Source organism: Pristis pectinata, chromosome 4, assembly GCF_009764475.1.
Source record: "Pristis pectinata isolate sPriPec2 chromosome 4, sPriPec2.1.pri, whole genome shotgun sequence".
NCBI lineage: Eukaryota > Metazoa > Chordata > Chondrichthyes > Rhinopristiformes > Pristidae > Pristis > Pristis pectinata.
This window is the reverse complement of record NC_067408.1, coordinates 76,345,103-76,358,083: the sequence shown is the minus strand read 5'-3', so window position 1 is coordinate 76,358,083 and position 12,981 is coordinate 76,345,103. Positions and strand designations below refer to the sequence as shown.

General features: G+C 38.1%; 1 protein-coding gene across 1 annotated transcript in view; it reads left to right on the top strand.

The window, feature by feature from the left end:
• Window positions 1-339: 339 nt before the first annotated feature.
• LOC127569324 (SR-related and CTD-associated factor 4-like) overlaps window positions 340-12,981 on the top strand; it is a 66,328-nt gene continuing 53,686 nt past the window's right edge. Inside the window, exon 1 of the mRNA XM_052013853.1 lies at window positions 340-3,370. Coding sequence (XP_051869813.1) covers window positions 3,341-3,370 — 30 coding nt within the window. The 5' untranslated portion in view covers window positions 340-3,340. The remainder of the gene's footprint in view (window positions 3,371-12,981) is intronic.

Here is a 12,981-nt window from a genome sequence, read left to right as displayed (position 1 = left end):
AATACAAATTATCAGAGAAACACTGTCAGGGTGTAGGGAAAAGCTAAGAACTAGCTCTGTTAGAGTGAAGCCCTTCACTATGCTGCTGAACATGTTTTATAATTCTCTTGCTGTCCAATATTATATGGCTCAAAGGATAAGTTAGTCATGTCGATGAAAGTTCTGAAACTTGGGAATGTCATATTTCTTATCCAAATGGATTAAATGAAGCAAAGCTGTAAATAAGCACTGACGATGTTTTGAAGTTAAATGCTAATCTTGAAGAATTAAACACAGTTTAAATTCTTTTTGATTTTGTGTTTATTTGAGAGCTGTCAATGAGTAGCCAGCAATGACATACAAATAGCCAGCAAAGACACGTAACTGGAAAGCAGATACATTGATATTTCAGGCAGATGTGACCCAGGTTAGGCTAATATTCTTCAATTCCTTTCGTTCACAATAATCCATCAAGCCTTGTTTAAAGGTTACAATTGATCTATTAGCAAATGTGTTAAGTGTACTTTAATCTTTACCATGTAAAGAATTGCCTCCTAACCAGTCCAGAAAGGCTAGACTATTTTTGATTATGCCTCTTGTTATGAAATTAGAAACAAAAATTACCCCATCATGATCTGCTGGATATTTACAAGGACTTATCTTTGGTTTGTATTTCAGTTTAAGAATTTCCAACAATATGTAATAAAAATCAGAAATTGCTAGAAGCATCCAGTTAGGCAACGATGTGAAGTTTATGTTTTTTGTCATCACTCTTTAGTAAGAAGACTTGACACATCAACATTATTTCTCCCTTTGCAGGTGTTACTTGATCAACTGGATGTTTCCAGTATTTTCTGTTTATTTGATGTACACTCCCATAAATGAAATACAAAGGACACAACTCTATGATACACATCAGTCAGAGATGAAAAAAGAAATCTGAAATTAGAATACGAAAATCACAGAAATATTACAGTACAGAAGGCAGCCGATGGAAGCCTATTAACAATGCAAAAATGATCCAGATAATCTCACTCCCCCACCCTCCCCTTGGCCCTGCAACTTTTTTTCCCTTCAAGTATTTATCCAATTTGCTTTCGAAGCTGCATCCATTACCCAACTTTCCCTGCCTTAGCTGTGCATTCCAGATCCAAACAATTCATTTCTAGTTCTTTTGTCATTAGTTTCATCCTGTGTCCACTGGTTTAGTGTCATAGAGAGATACAGCACAGAAACAGGCCCTTCAGTCCACCAAGTCTGCAATATCAAGCACATGATATTTACATGAATATGTAAATATTCATCCTACATGAATCCCATTTTTTAAAAATTTTCCCCTCATTTCCATCAACTCCTCTCAGATTCTACTTCTCACCTGCACTGCACAATTTACAGTCATCAGTTAACCTACCAACCCATATGTCTAATGAACGTGGGAGGAAACTAGCGCACTCAGAGGAAACCCATGCAGTCATTGGAAGAATGTGCAAACTCTACACAGACAGGACTGGAGGTCAGGATTGAATCCAGTTTTTTGGCGCTGTGAGGCAACGGCTCAACTAGCTGCACCAGTGTGCAGCTGGTAGAGGTTCTTGGCCTTTCCAACATTCAGAAGATTTCTCATAATCTATTCTGTCTCGATCCTTCACTATTTTAAATATCTCCACAGATTTCCTTTCACCTTCTCTTCCGAGGAGAACCACTCCCATTACTCCAGCCTATGTAACACAGGCTTTGACATCTTTCTTAAAGATTAATACCCAGAACAGGATTCAATACTTCAGATTTGGCCAAATAATTGCTTTATAGATGTCCATTATGATTTCCTTGGTTGTAATTTCTACCTCTAAAGCCCAGAAAGATTTCTTCAACAGCTTTTTCAGTTTACTTTTTCAACCACTTTTGACCCATTTACACATTTTTTTGTCTGATTTTGGCCATAATCTCACAAACCTTTATAGATTCAAGGTGGTGCCCAAGAACAGAAAAAGATGTAAATCTTGTGTTCAAAAAGGTGTACTGATAAACCCAGTAACAGCAGACCAGTCAGATTAAACTGAATGATGCATAGAGTTCTAGAAACAATAATTAGGGAGAGCTACAGGTATATATGCGTGGATAAATTGATTCACAAAGCATAGAGTACAAGGGCAAGCAAGTCACAACGAATTTTTATGAGACTATGGTGCCTGTGATGCTGCTACAAGTAAGTTTTTCATTTCACCAGTGCACACATCTACTTGTGCATATGACAATAAACTCGACTTTGACTAGTTTGCCACAACTGCAGTATTGTGTTCAGTACTGAGCACCACATTTAAGAAAGATGTAAAGGCTTTGGAGCAGGTTCACAAGAGATTTACTGAAATGATTTTAGGGATAAGGGACTTTAGATACACTGATAGACTAGAAAGGCTGGGATTTTCTGGAATACAAAGCGGTGCGAGGAGATCCAAAATATTTCAAGTTATGAAGGATTCAGACAGAGTACATGGAGAAAAATAAGAAAATAAAAAACTGCTTTAATTCTTAAATAAAAACAGTAAATGCTGGAAACGCTCAGCAGGTCAGGCAGATGAAGAACTTGATACGTTAACCCTGTTTCTCTTGCCGCAGTTGCTGCCTGACCTGTTTGATCCAGGTAACTGGTCCCATTGATAGAAGGGTCAAGAACATAGGAGCGAAGAAATGAAGCTGATTCGCAAGAGAACCAATTGTTTATAGTCCGGAATAAACTGCCGGTGATGGTAATGGAAGCATACACAACAGTAGTAGTGGACAATAGAGTGCTGGGCAAGTGTCTGAAAGGAAGAAGGGCAAGGAGTAGATTATTTTTACCTAGAGCCGGTTCAGATTAGACGGGCGGAATGGCCACCAGTCGTGCTGTAACCAGTCTGTAATCTCACTGCTCCTGGACCGCTTGTGGATCTAAACTGTGAGATACAATCTCTTAACATTTGAATGCACTTGCAGTTAATGTGATAAAAATACGTGAGGGTAAGATTATTTCCGACACAATGTACACCAGCAGGCCGAGTAACTGCGTCGCCCACACGGCCAAGTCAGCCCGCAGAAGCGCGGGTTCGCGTCGCCGACCGGGCCCGGGGGCGCGCGTCGCCAGGCGGGCGTCTGCGCGCACTCCCACAAGCCTCCACGGCGGTGTTGTGCAGCCGCCGCCATGTTGATCGAGGCGCGTGTGGAGCCGCTTTGGAGGTGAATGCGGAGTCGGAGCGGGAACCGAGCCGAAGGAAGCCGCCGAGGCCGAGCTGTGAACTGAGGCGAGCCGAGGGGCAAACAGCTGAAGGGACCGCGGAGCCTTTGTGAAGAGCCTGGAGACGGCGGCACCCCAGACACCGACAATATGGAAGCCGTCAACGCCTTTAACGACGAGGTGAGTGAGAGCAGAAGCCGCTCGCACCGGCCTCTTTCCTCCTTCAGCCTCCCCGAAGCAAGGTTTCCGAGGAACCCGGGGCGGATATCATATCCGACCCGGCACCATCAATCCGAATTCTCCGGGCTCTTGCTGCACTCAGTCCGGCCGCACTAGGCCTCGAGAACCCGTTTCTACCGAGGAGGAGTTGGTCACAGCGGAGCAATCAGAAGATGGAGGCGGCTGACGAGCGCGGCGTGTTATGGCGGCAGGCCGGGCTGGGCCGGGCCTTGTCTGCGGCGGTTGTCACATTGAAGCTCCCGCGTCACGATCGGGGGGAGGGGGGTGGGTAGGCATTAGCCCGGCCTGGGCCCTTCTGGCTCTTTTGGGAGCCAGGGCTTTGCAATGTTGTAATTGCAAACGAGTTTGCCGGGGTCATTCTGGGTCGGGATTCTTTTGATGTCCTTGTTCTTTCACCCCCCCCCCCCCCAACATTGTTTCTGGTGAAATCCTGGGGTGGTATTGAGTTCTGTTAGACCCGGGAGAGAGGACAATGGTTCTGGATCTGTGTGTAATTAGAGGACGCTAAACCCTCGGCCTGCAATTTGTCTGCGGAAGCGTCGCGCCAAATTACTCCGCCTGCCCTGGTTTCTGGCTTTTATAAATAGTAAAACCAACAGGGTGCTCATCCGTGGTTAAGATCTTATCCCATTTGTGCAATTTATAATCAACAAAGCTTGAAATCCAACGTGTTGTTTTGAAGGCTGATTTACGGCAATACATCCTGTAACTTGTTCTGTTCGCGCATTGTCGCTTGTCGATAGGACAGTATTTGGCAGGGGGACCTGGACTTTTTTTTAACATCAATGGTTCTACTTTAGATGCGAATATTTTTCACATTTTAATTGAAGAAAATACGAAATATATAGCTAATATAGTTACAATACAATAATGGCTATTTTAAAATTAATAATTAATACTTCATATGCTTCCCTTGATCTGGGACGTGCTATTGTTGACGGGGTAAGGTTAGATTTTCCCAAAAAATCTGGCACTTCTCCCTTAATTTGTCTTATTTTAATAAAGGCAGTATGCACATGTTCATTTGTATCAGTGTTTATTATCTGGGTTTGATTAAATACACTGGTATAATGAAACATTGCTTGTTAAATAAGTATTTGCACTAAGTTAAGTCCTTGTACGTGGTGCAGTTTTTTTTATTTCAAGCACATGAATATAGTTTTCTTCAATTTTCACAGCCGAAAATTCATCATTATTCAAAATGTAATATGTGCTATTCACCCCAACTCTGAAACAAAAATGTGAAATATTATGACTGTTGAAAGGAATCTTCAAATTACACAGCTAGAAAGCTAGTACTGAACTTTTGCCAGATTTTCTAGGTACATATTTTCTTTTTTTATTTACTGCTGAAGATTAACTTTTTTGCATTTGTGCAGATTTAGTGTGGTATACATTGCTGCAAAATAATTAAAAGAATAATTAAAATTTAATGCAGCAATGTAAACACTGATGAACATTGAAAGGGAAGATAGTATTTAGATTTTGGCAAGAAATGGATAGAAGTCTTGATAAATTTGATACAGCATATCCAACCAATGCAGACCCACTATCAGCAAAAGCCAATTCAATATTCAGCTAAATAGCAAAAAAGAAAGCTGAAAAAGAAGGGTGAAATTGTATTTGTTCATGCCCTGGTTAGACTGTACCTTGATTAGTGCATTTCAGTCCTGATAACTTGGGCATTTATCTGCTGACGGCATGTAAAGAAAAGCAATGAGGCTGTCACCAGTGAGAGTGGTTTGCTTGATGAGGAAAGGCTGGAGAATTTTGAAGGAAGGAGTGAGGGTAAACTTGTGAAGGTGCAGATGAATAAATGTATGAAAAACGTTTTTAAAAAAGTGTGATCTTTTCAAATGAATTCAGGAATTAATGTTCAAAATAGTTAAGGCCAAGATTAAGTCTGATTGGGGAAAAAATGAAAATTGTGCCAATTGATCTTCTGAACAGAATTGTTGTGGCAAGAACATGTAACCACTTAATGATCAAATTTTCTATTGAGAAGTTCAGATGAGTAAAATGGCCACCTTCATTCATTATTGTTTGTCTCATGTTTTGTGCTTTAAGTTGTCTCCTGTCATGTAAAATGAAGTCAAACTACTGGATCATAATCAGACAGCCATTTTGAAGTAATCATTGATAGTCTTTTGAAGGTAACATTGAAGTTGTTATCTGCACACAACCTACACTGATAGTTTGAGCAGTTAGATGGCTTAGCAACTTTGTTCTTTGTGAAAGCATTTTGGCAAGGGCTTGTGCTATAGCTTTAAAACAGTGCAGATGTCACTACTGTAATGAATACATTCCTTCAATTTATTGTCCAGTTGTCCTCTCATGTTAAAGGGAGAAACCCATGAGTTTTCTTTTTGTCTTAACACTTGTAAATCTCCTCTGGACAATCTGATGTAGTTTGGATTTTCAAATTCTGGCATCATGGATGCCTTTCATCTATTTCCATGCATCAGCTTCAAATAATGTAAATTTTATTTTGTGTTTTCATGAACTTTGTAATCAGCACATAAAGTCTATTTTCTACTTTGGGTACATGGGAATGATGAGATTTCAATTGATACAATTTGGCTGCTGTTGTATGATAGCCATTCAGTTGGTTCTGCTGTTCAAATTTCCAAGAAAATGATTGGTGGTAGAATTATAAACAAGTGGAATAGAATGTTTCAGTCTCCTTTGTTCTTCTCATGGGCTGCATCTTCACTGTATCAGTGAATGTATATATCACATTCATGTGAAAGGATGAAGGGGCTGATGGTAGTGATCAGTTGGAGGTGTCAGGAATGACTTAAGTAAGAAGTTGAAGATGGGAAAAGGCATAGGTTGTATTTGTTTACTTAAAGTGTGCAAATAGTAACTGCATGTTTATTATTCAGTTGTATGTTAGTAATTTTACATTAACATTGAAGATTACAGAAAGGAACTATTGAAGTAAATTTTTTGATTTAATGTGCAGAACTGTCTATTTCCAAGAGAATTACAGTTTAAAGTTCTTTGACAGAAACAAGTTGTCACATCTTGAAATAGTGACATTTTAAATTTGTGACTTAAATATTTTAGTCACAATAAGCACACAATTCAACCTTATAAAGTTTTGACGTTGATCCTGATGATTGAGCAATGGAAAGGCTATAAAGGAAGTGATACGCATTAAAATCAGAATTACATTTTAATTAGTCTTTGAGACCTGATGGAAGAGATGTTTACTAAAAAAACTTGATGATAAAAAGTTTTCTCTTGACAAGTGAATCAAAAAGGGAAAAGGGAAAAAGGGAGCATAGCTTTAACAATACCTGAACAAAGTTATTTTTCTGAAGGGATTATTTGAACATGTGCTTTACAACAGTTTGCATTTGTATAGTGCCTTCGGTGTAGCACATACATTGATAAGTCACACAAGATATTAGCGCAGATGACCTAAAGCTTAACTGAAGAGAAGTGAGAAGTATCTTGAAGAAGAAAAGAAACATTGGAGTTTAGAGGAAATTCTGGAGTTTAGAGCCTGGGAGCTGCTGGGGCAGCTGCCTGTAGGAGAATGAATAAGCATAGGGATGAACAGGAGGCCATGATTTAAGGAGTGCAGATATATGGCTGGAGGGAATTAGTGACAGAGCTGAGGTTGTGAAAAGATGTGGAAACAAGGAGCAGGAATTGGCTCCTTTGCCTCTCATCTTGTAATACCCCTGATTTACTGAAATCTGTTAATGTCCAATTTAAAATTAGTAATTGACCTTGCAGTAATTGTTATTTGTAGAAGAAAGTTCCATATTTCTTTCATTAAAGTTAATAATTTTAAAATTTGACTTTTAGTAAACTGAAAGCTAGCAAGTGAACACCTGTAGGGAGAATGAGACCTTGTGTGAGTTAGGCTAAGGGCAACAAGGTTTTGGATGACAAGATGTTCATGGAGAGTTAAAATAATAAGGCTAAAATAATCCAATCTGGAGGTAACAAAGGCATGGTTGTTAGCTTCAGAATATCATGGAGGTTAAATTAGGTGGTTATTGATAGCACAGATAACAAGTCTAAGGCTCATCTTGGGTTCAGGTGTAACACCATCATGCAAGCAGCCAATTCAATGTGAGAAAGTTACTCAGGATGTGAATGGCCAGAAAATTGAGTTTGTGCTTGGATCCAAAATAAGTTGCTTGGTCATTCCAAGATTGATTTGGAGGAGTGTCTGTTCGTCCATTGGTATGGTACCAGAGGTGCTGATGCAAATTTGGGAAGAGAATGGTTACTGGTATTCGGAACGGGAGAGGTCGTCAAATCCAGCCAGCAAATGGTGGAAATGTGTCTACTGCAAATGACAAGAGGAAAATATTAGGATTTAAAATTTGATTCATTGAGGAGAATTTAAAATTCAATTTAACATTAAAACAAAGGGCAGTGGAGTTGGATGAGAAAGTTACAGCAGTATTAATCTGTGCACAGTGGTTCATATTCCTTCCTCACAATAAATTTGACTTTTTTGTACATATGCTTTGATGTTGGGTGCAGGTGTTAATGGTAAGGGATGGTAAAATTTGAAAATAGTTTGATGCTGTCCTTATTTAAAATTCTGTCTTGGAATGGTGTCTAGCTGAACAGTGCTGCATTCGTTTGGTTTTTGTTGCTTTGAATGTTGTGGTGGTTACTTTCCCAGAATTGTTATCTTTATACTTACAATTCTTTTAGTCACAATGAAGGAAGGACGCCTGTCTCGTAACATAATGCTATGCTGTTTGGGGATGTCTTATCACATTCCTGAGAAGTTCTCTGTTGGTCATGGTGGGCAGTGAATTCATTGACAAGGAGACTAAGAAATTGACCTGCTGTACCCTTGTGGTTCGTAGTGATAGCCATCCATCATATTCTTGGCTTGAACCTTATTGGAGAGGTATTTTAAGGACAATGTGTCATTTGGCATTAAGTTTTTTTTAGCCTAAGCAACATGGTTGAACCTATTAAATGTCTCATAAATAGTTAGCCTTAATATGTTGATGATGGGGAACTTAATAATGATAACCTTGTTGATGATTGATTGGGTGAGGATTGAATAGATTGAGTTTTAGTTCGGAGGTAAGTGTTGGCATTTGTAATTGTTACCTTTCATTGTAAATTGAGCTGAATACTGGAATCGTTTGCGAGCAACCCTACTTGGGACCTTGTGAAAGGAGGTCTTTTATAGGGCAGCTCAAGGTGGTTCCAAAATATGATGCTCTTTGCCAAAAACCCACTTGATAACCATGGGGATGCTGAGATTGGGTGATCCATTACAGGAAGAGAATGTCATTCTAACCCTTTACAGATTGGGATTTCTTTCATGTTCTGATCCCTTGAGATGAAGTAAAAAATTTCTGTTCGTCTTTGGTTAGTTTTGAACCTTTGCTGTAACTTTTAGTCCTTTTGGATACCTGAACATCAAATCCTTTTAGTGTTTGGTAATCCCCTCCCCTCCCCCCAGAATGTTTGAGGGATTCAGAGTAGATGAATTTAAACTTCACACAATACAGTGTATTTCATTCACTTGTTACTCTGCTCTAACTTTTTGTTTTCTTCTGTATAATTCACCATTCATCCTCAATTAGCATCACTTGCAAACTTGGCGGGTACAACATTATTCCTTTATTCATGTCACGATAAAAAATATTTTTTAAAAGTTGAGATCAAGGGACATATCCCTGGAGAATGTCACTTTTTATATCCCTTCAATTGTTCACTTCCTGTCTCTAGTTCCACACACTTCATTTTTGATTCCTTGCACGAAGCTTATGAAGTCCTAACTGCAAATTCACACAATCAGCGTCCACAAAGCCTTTCTTCTCAATGCTTGCAATCTTCTCAAAAAACGTTACTGGTCCACATGGCCTAATCTTCACAAAAAGACTTGAGATGGTCACCTTATACTTGTTAAGTGCTGATTCACTGTATCTTAGTGATAAATTCCAGTAACTTTCATGTAAATGTTAATCTGGCAGTTTGGTAATTACCTCATTTCTTCCACCCCTAAAACAATGGAACAGATTTTTGTGATCCACCAGCCTGATTCCCATCTTAAGCAAGGATTTGATAATTGAAAGAACAGTGGCCCAACAAATAACTTGGCTTGGGTTCATACTCTTTCAATATTTTGCACAAAAAGCCATATTCTGGGGCATTATTGCTCCTGTGGTGACAGTGCCTTTTTGTACTCGGCTGAGCAATTCAAGTAATGTTTCTGTAATGGTGTGTGCTCATCTTAGGGGAATCTATTGAGAGGAAGAAAGATTCTGCTTTGAAAGTAAGGAAGGGGTAGAAGTTTTGTTTTCAAAGCTGTCCAGAAAAATCTTGGCAATTATGCTTAGAAATTTTGTTAAACCATTTTCAAAGTTTCCTATTGCATTACACATTCTGAGGGTGTCCACACATGACCTGATGCCCATGTCATCATGCCAATACATGAAGTAAAGTGGATTTGCACATGAGGTGATAGTTATTAAAGCAAGTTTATTTGCATTTTTTCTAACTTGATTTTTTTTTATCTTTGTATGTGTTTCTGCAGGTTTTCTTATCTTATCCCTCTTTTCTCGAAGGCAGGGATTCATGCTGGACGCAGTTCCATCAATGGTATTGGCTCTTCGGGGGTTTGGTGCCCGCCATTCCTTTCTAATCTATTGTTATTATTGAGCCTGAATAGTGATCTTGGTAAACTGATTTTGATAGGGCATAATAAGCTGAGGTTGACCCTGTTTCTCTCCTGGGACATATTAATGTGTTCTTCCAGAAAATATTATAAACAGTTTGGAAGTCATGTGCAGCATTACGTGCTGTCAGAGCTTGCTGAGATTCATTAGTTGAGCCCAAGACCTTGCTGGTACTAATTATTGAAATCTGTATCTTATTGCTTGTGCATTTATTCAATAGTATCAGGATAGTGAATATTTGTCTTTTCCTTTTGCTTTCTACCAGAATCTTTTCCAAAGAAGTACTGGGTTTACACCAGATCGTATAATAGAAGCCTTGTCTAATGGTGAATTTGGTTCTGCCAAAATTTCCTTTTTTTTTGAGCTTATGTCAGGTGTGCATATCTAAAATTAAGAATTTCTTAATTCAAATATGGTAAACAAAATTTGTATGTGAGTACAAGGTTACTTGTTTTTGCCATTAGGAATGATCAGGCTAATGATTGTAATCTGCAATTTAAATCAAGTAATCAGCAGAGCATCTGGAATATTGAAAAAAAATCAGAATAGGTTGATATCATTTGGTAGTTAGCCCCAGGAAAAACCAAGGTATGATGGGTTCTGAAGTGGACTTAAGAGGCAACTTGTGACCCATTAGCCGTCGTCAGGAGGAATCACTGATCACAAGTGAGATTCTGTGGAATGGGAAACAAACATTTTGAAAGAGACATTAAATCTGTCTGTGTCAGTCAAAGGTTCACTGGCTTGGTATTTTAAGCTGGTTAAAAATGGTGTCTTTTTCTAAGGGTTAGATTATGCATTAATAACTTAAGAATATATCAACTCAAAATTTAGAGATATCTCACAGCAAAGTCATAGTGCAGCATACGAAGATTTGGCTTAATTTTGTGTTGAGAAACTACCTGATGAAAATTTTAATCCAAGATAAAATGAGAAACTGATCACAATTGGAGGATATAAAGCAATAAGTTAAGAATTTGTAATTTTAGTTGTCAGGTGGAAGGTTGTGGTGTAAGTCAGGTTTCAGAAGGTTATAAAGATAGCATGGAAACTTAAACTAAACCAGCTTGTCAGATTTATATTAACATTGGTAGAACAGTTGAGTGAAATGGATGCAAAAAGAATTTTTGTGATGATCTTGACAACTGATTAATGCTAAATTCGGACTGCTGTATACTAAGACTGATCAGATGGTACTTGAGTAATTGTATTTAATTAAAATCTTGCTGCATTAAAAATGAACGCAAAGTCCGGAAGAATTTACAGGTGTGCCAGTCAGCATTGTGCAGAAATAAACATGGAGCATGGCATTAGGAATGTGAATTCAAATTTCCACATCAAACTCTGTTTATTGCCTTCAGTAGTGCTAAGAAAATGGTGGCATATATGGAAATCAATGAGAAGTAAACTTGAAAGCATATTCAGGACATTGTATTCAGGATATTGCCATTGGCTGGACAAGAATATTTGGGGGGTTTTAAGGTAGTTTAGGCCATGAACATTTTTTGATTTTGTGTCTGAATTTTGTTGGCCATTGTAGTACAGCACTGTTCACTGTTGCATTTTAGTGAGTGATTGTATATTTTGAGGAAAAACTCTTATTTTTTTTCCACAAAATCTAACATATTCCTCTCCTGTTTAAAATTTTGGCTTAAGTTTTACTTTTTCTTATTTGAGGCCATCAACTCTAGCCACGTCTTGAATTACAGCAAGATAGCAAGACTGCATTCAGTGGTAGAATCAACAACTTTTTTCCCTTTACTGATATTTTTGTTAAACTCCAGTTGCATAGATATGAAATTTTCATTCAACATTGATTTAAACTGTGAAAGAAATCAGTATAGTTGGATCAGCGGTTTCTAAGTTATTTGACTTTATCTGCTTGTGGCTACAGTATGTCATGAGCCACCAGTGATATTAAATGAGTCCACATTTAAATTTCGGATTCTAAACTAGAATGAGTCAGCAAAGCAATTATCATGAGATTCAAACACAAAATTGGTAAAGTAAGTCAAATTGTGTGGATTATGGGCTGGATGGCCAGTGTTTGTGGAGTACATGTGGGTAATGAGTTGCAGTTTATCCACCTGAATTCAAGTATAGATGTTTTTATTCACACATCTGTCTTCAGAGCAATATAACATCTGTGATCACGTAATCTGTCTCAGTGAAGTTGATGTACTGTTAATTAAGGTCAACTTCCTTGGTTTTCAAAAACAGAAAATAATGTAGAAATAAAAATAGAATTCGTGTTTCAGGTTGAAGATCAATGACCAGAAGCTCAATTTTAAGTATAGTCACTATTTTGTAAATAAAGTTAAAACAACATTGTATAATTTTAACAAAACGATAATTGAAATTTTAATTAGGTTTAAAATTTTTAGGTGGGGGTGGTGAGCAAGGAAATTAAGCTTTGAGTTTTGAAAGCTTTGAGTGGGGGGGGGGTTTCCTTATGGGAAATAATGCATTATTTATGATGTAGAGGATGATTAATGACACAATGGTTTTTAAATCTGTGATCTTACTTTACATGAGCAGTTGTAATCTGCTTGAGCTTTGTTGTTACTGTTTATACTTGAAATTTGAAATTTAAAAGATTGTAGCTACATAATGTTTCAAAGGAAAAGCAAAAAAATGCAGACACTGGAAATCTGAAACAAGATCTGTGCTAGAAATACTCAGCAGGTCGGGCAGCATCTGTGAAGACAATTAACATTACACACCAATGACCAATCATCAGAATTGGGAAAAAAAATGTTAGCAAGTGGGTTTTTTTTAAGTTAGGGGAGGTGGAGAGAACAAAGCGAGTGTTTGTGATAGGATGGATATGATGTCTGAGTTGCATAATGATTTCAGTGGCCATCCATTTAATTGGAT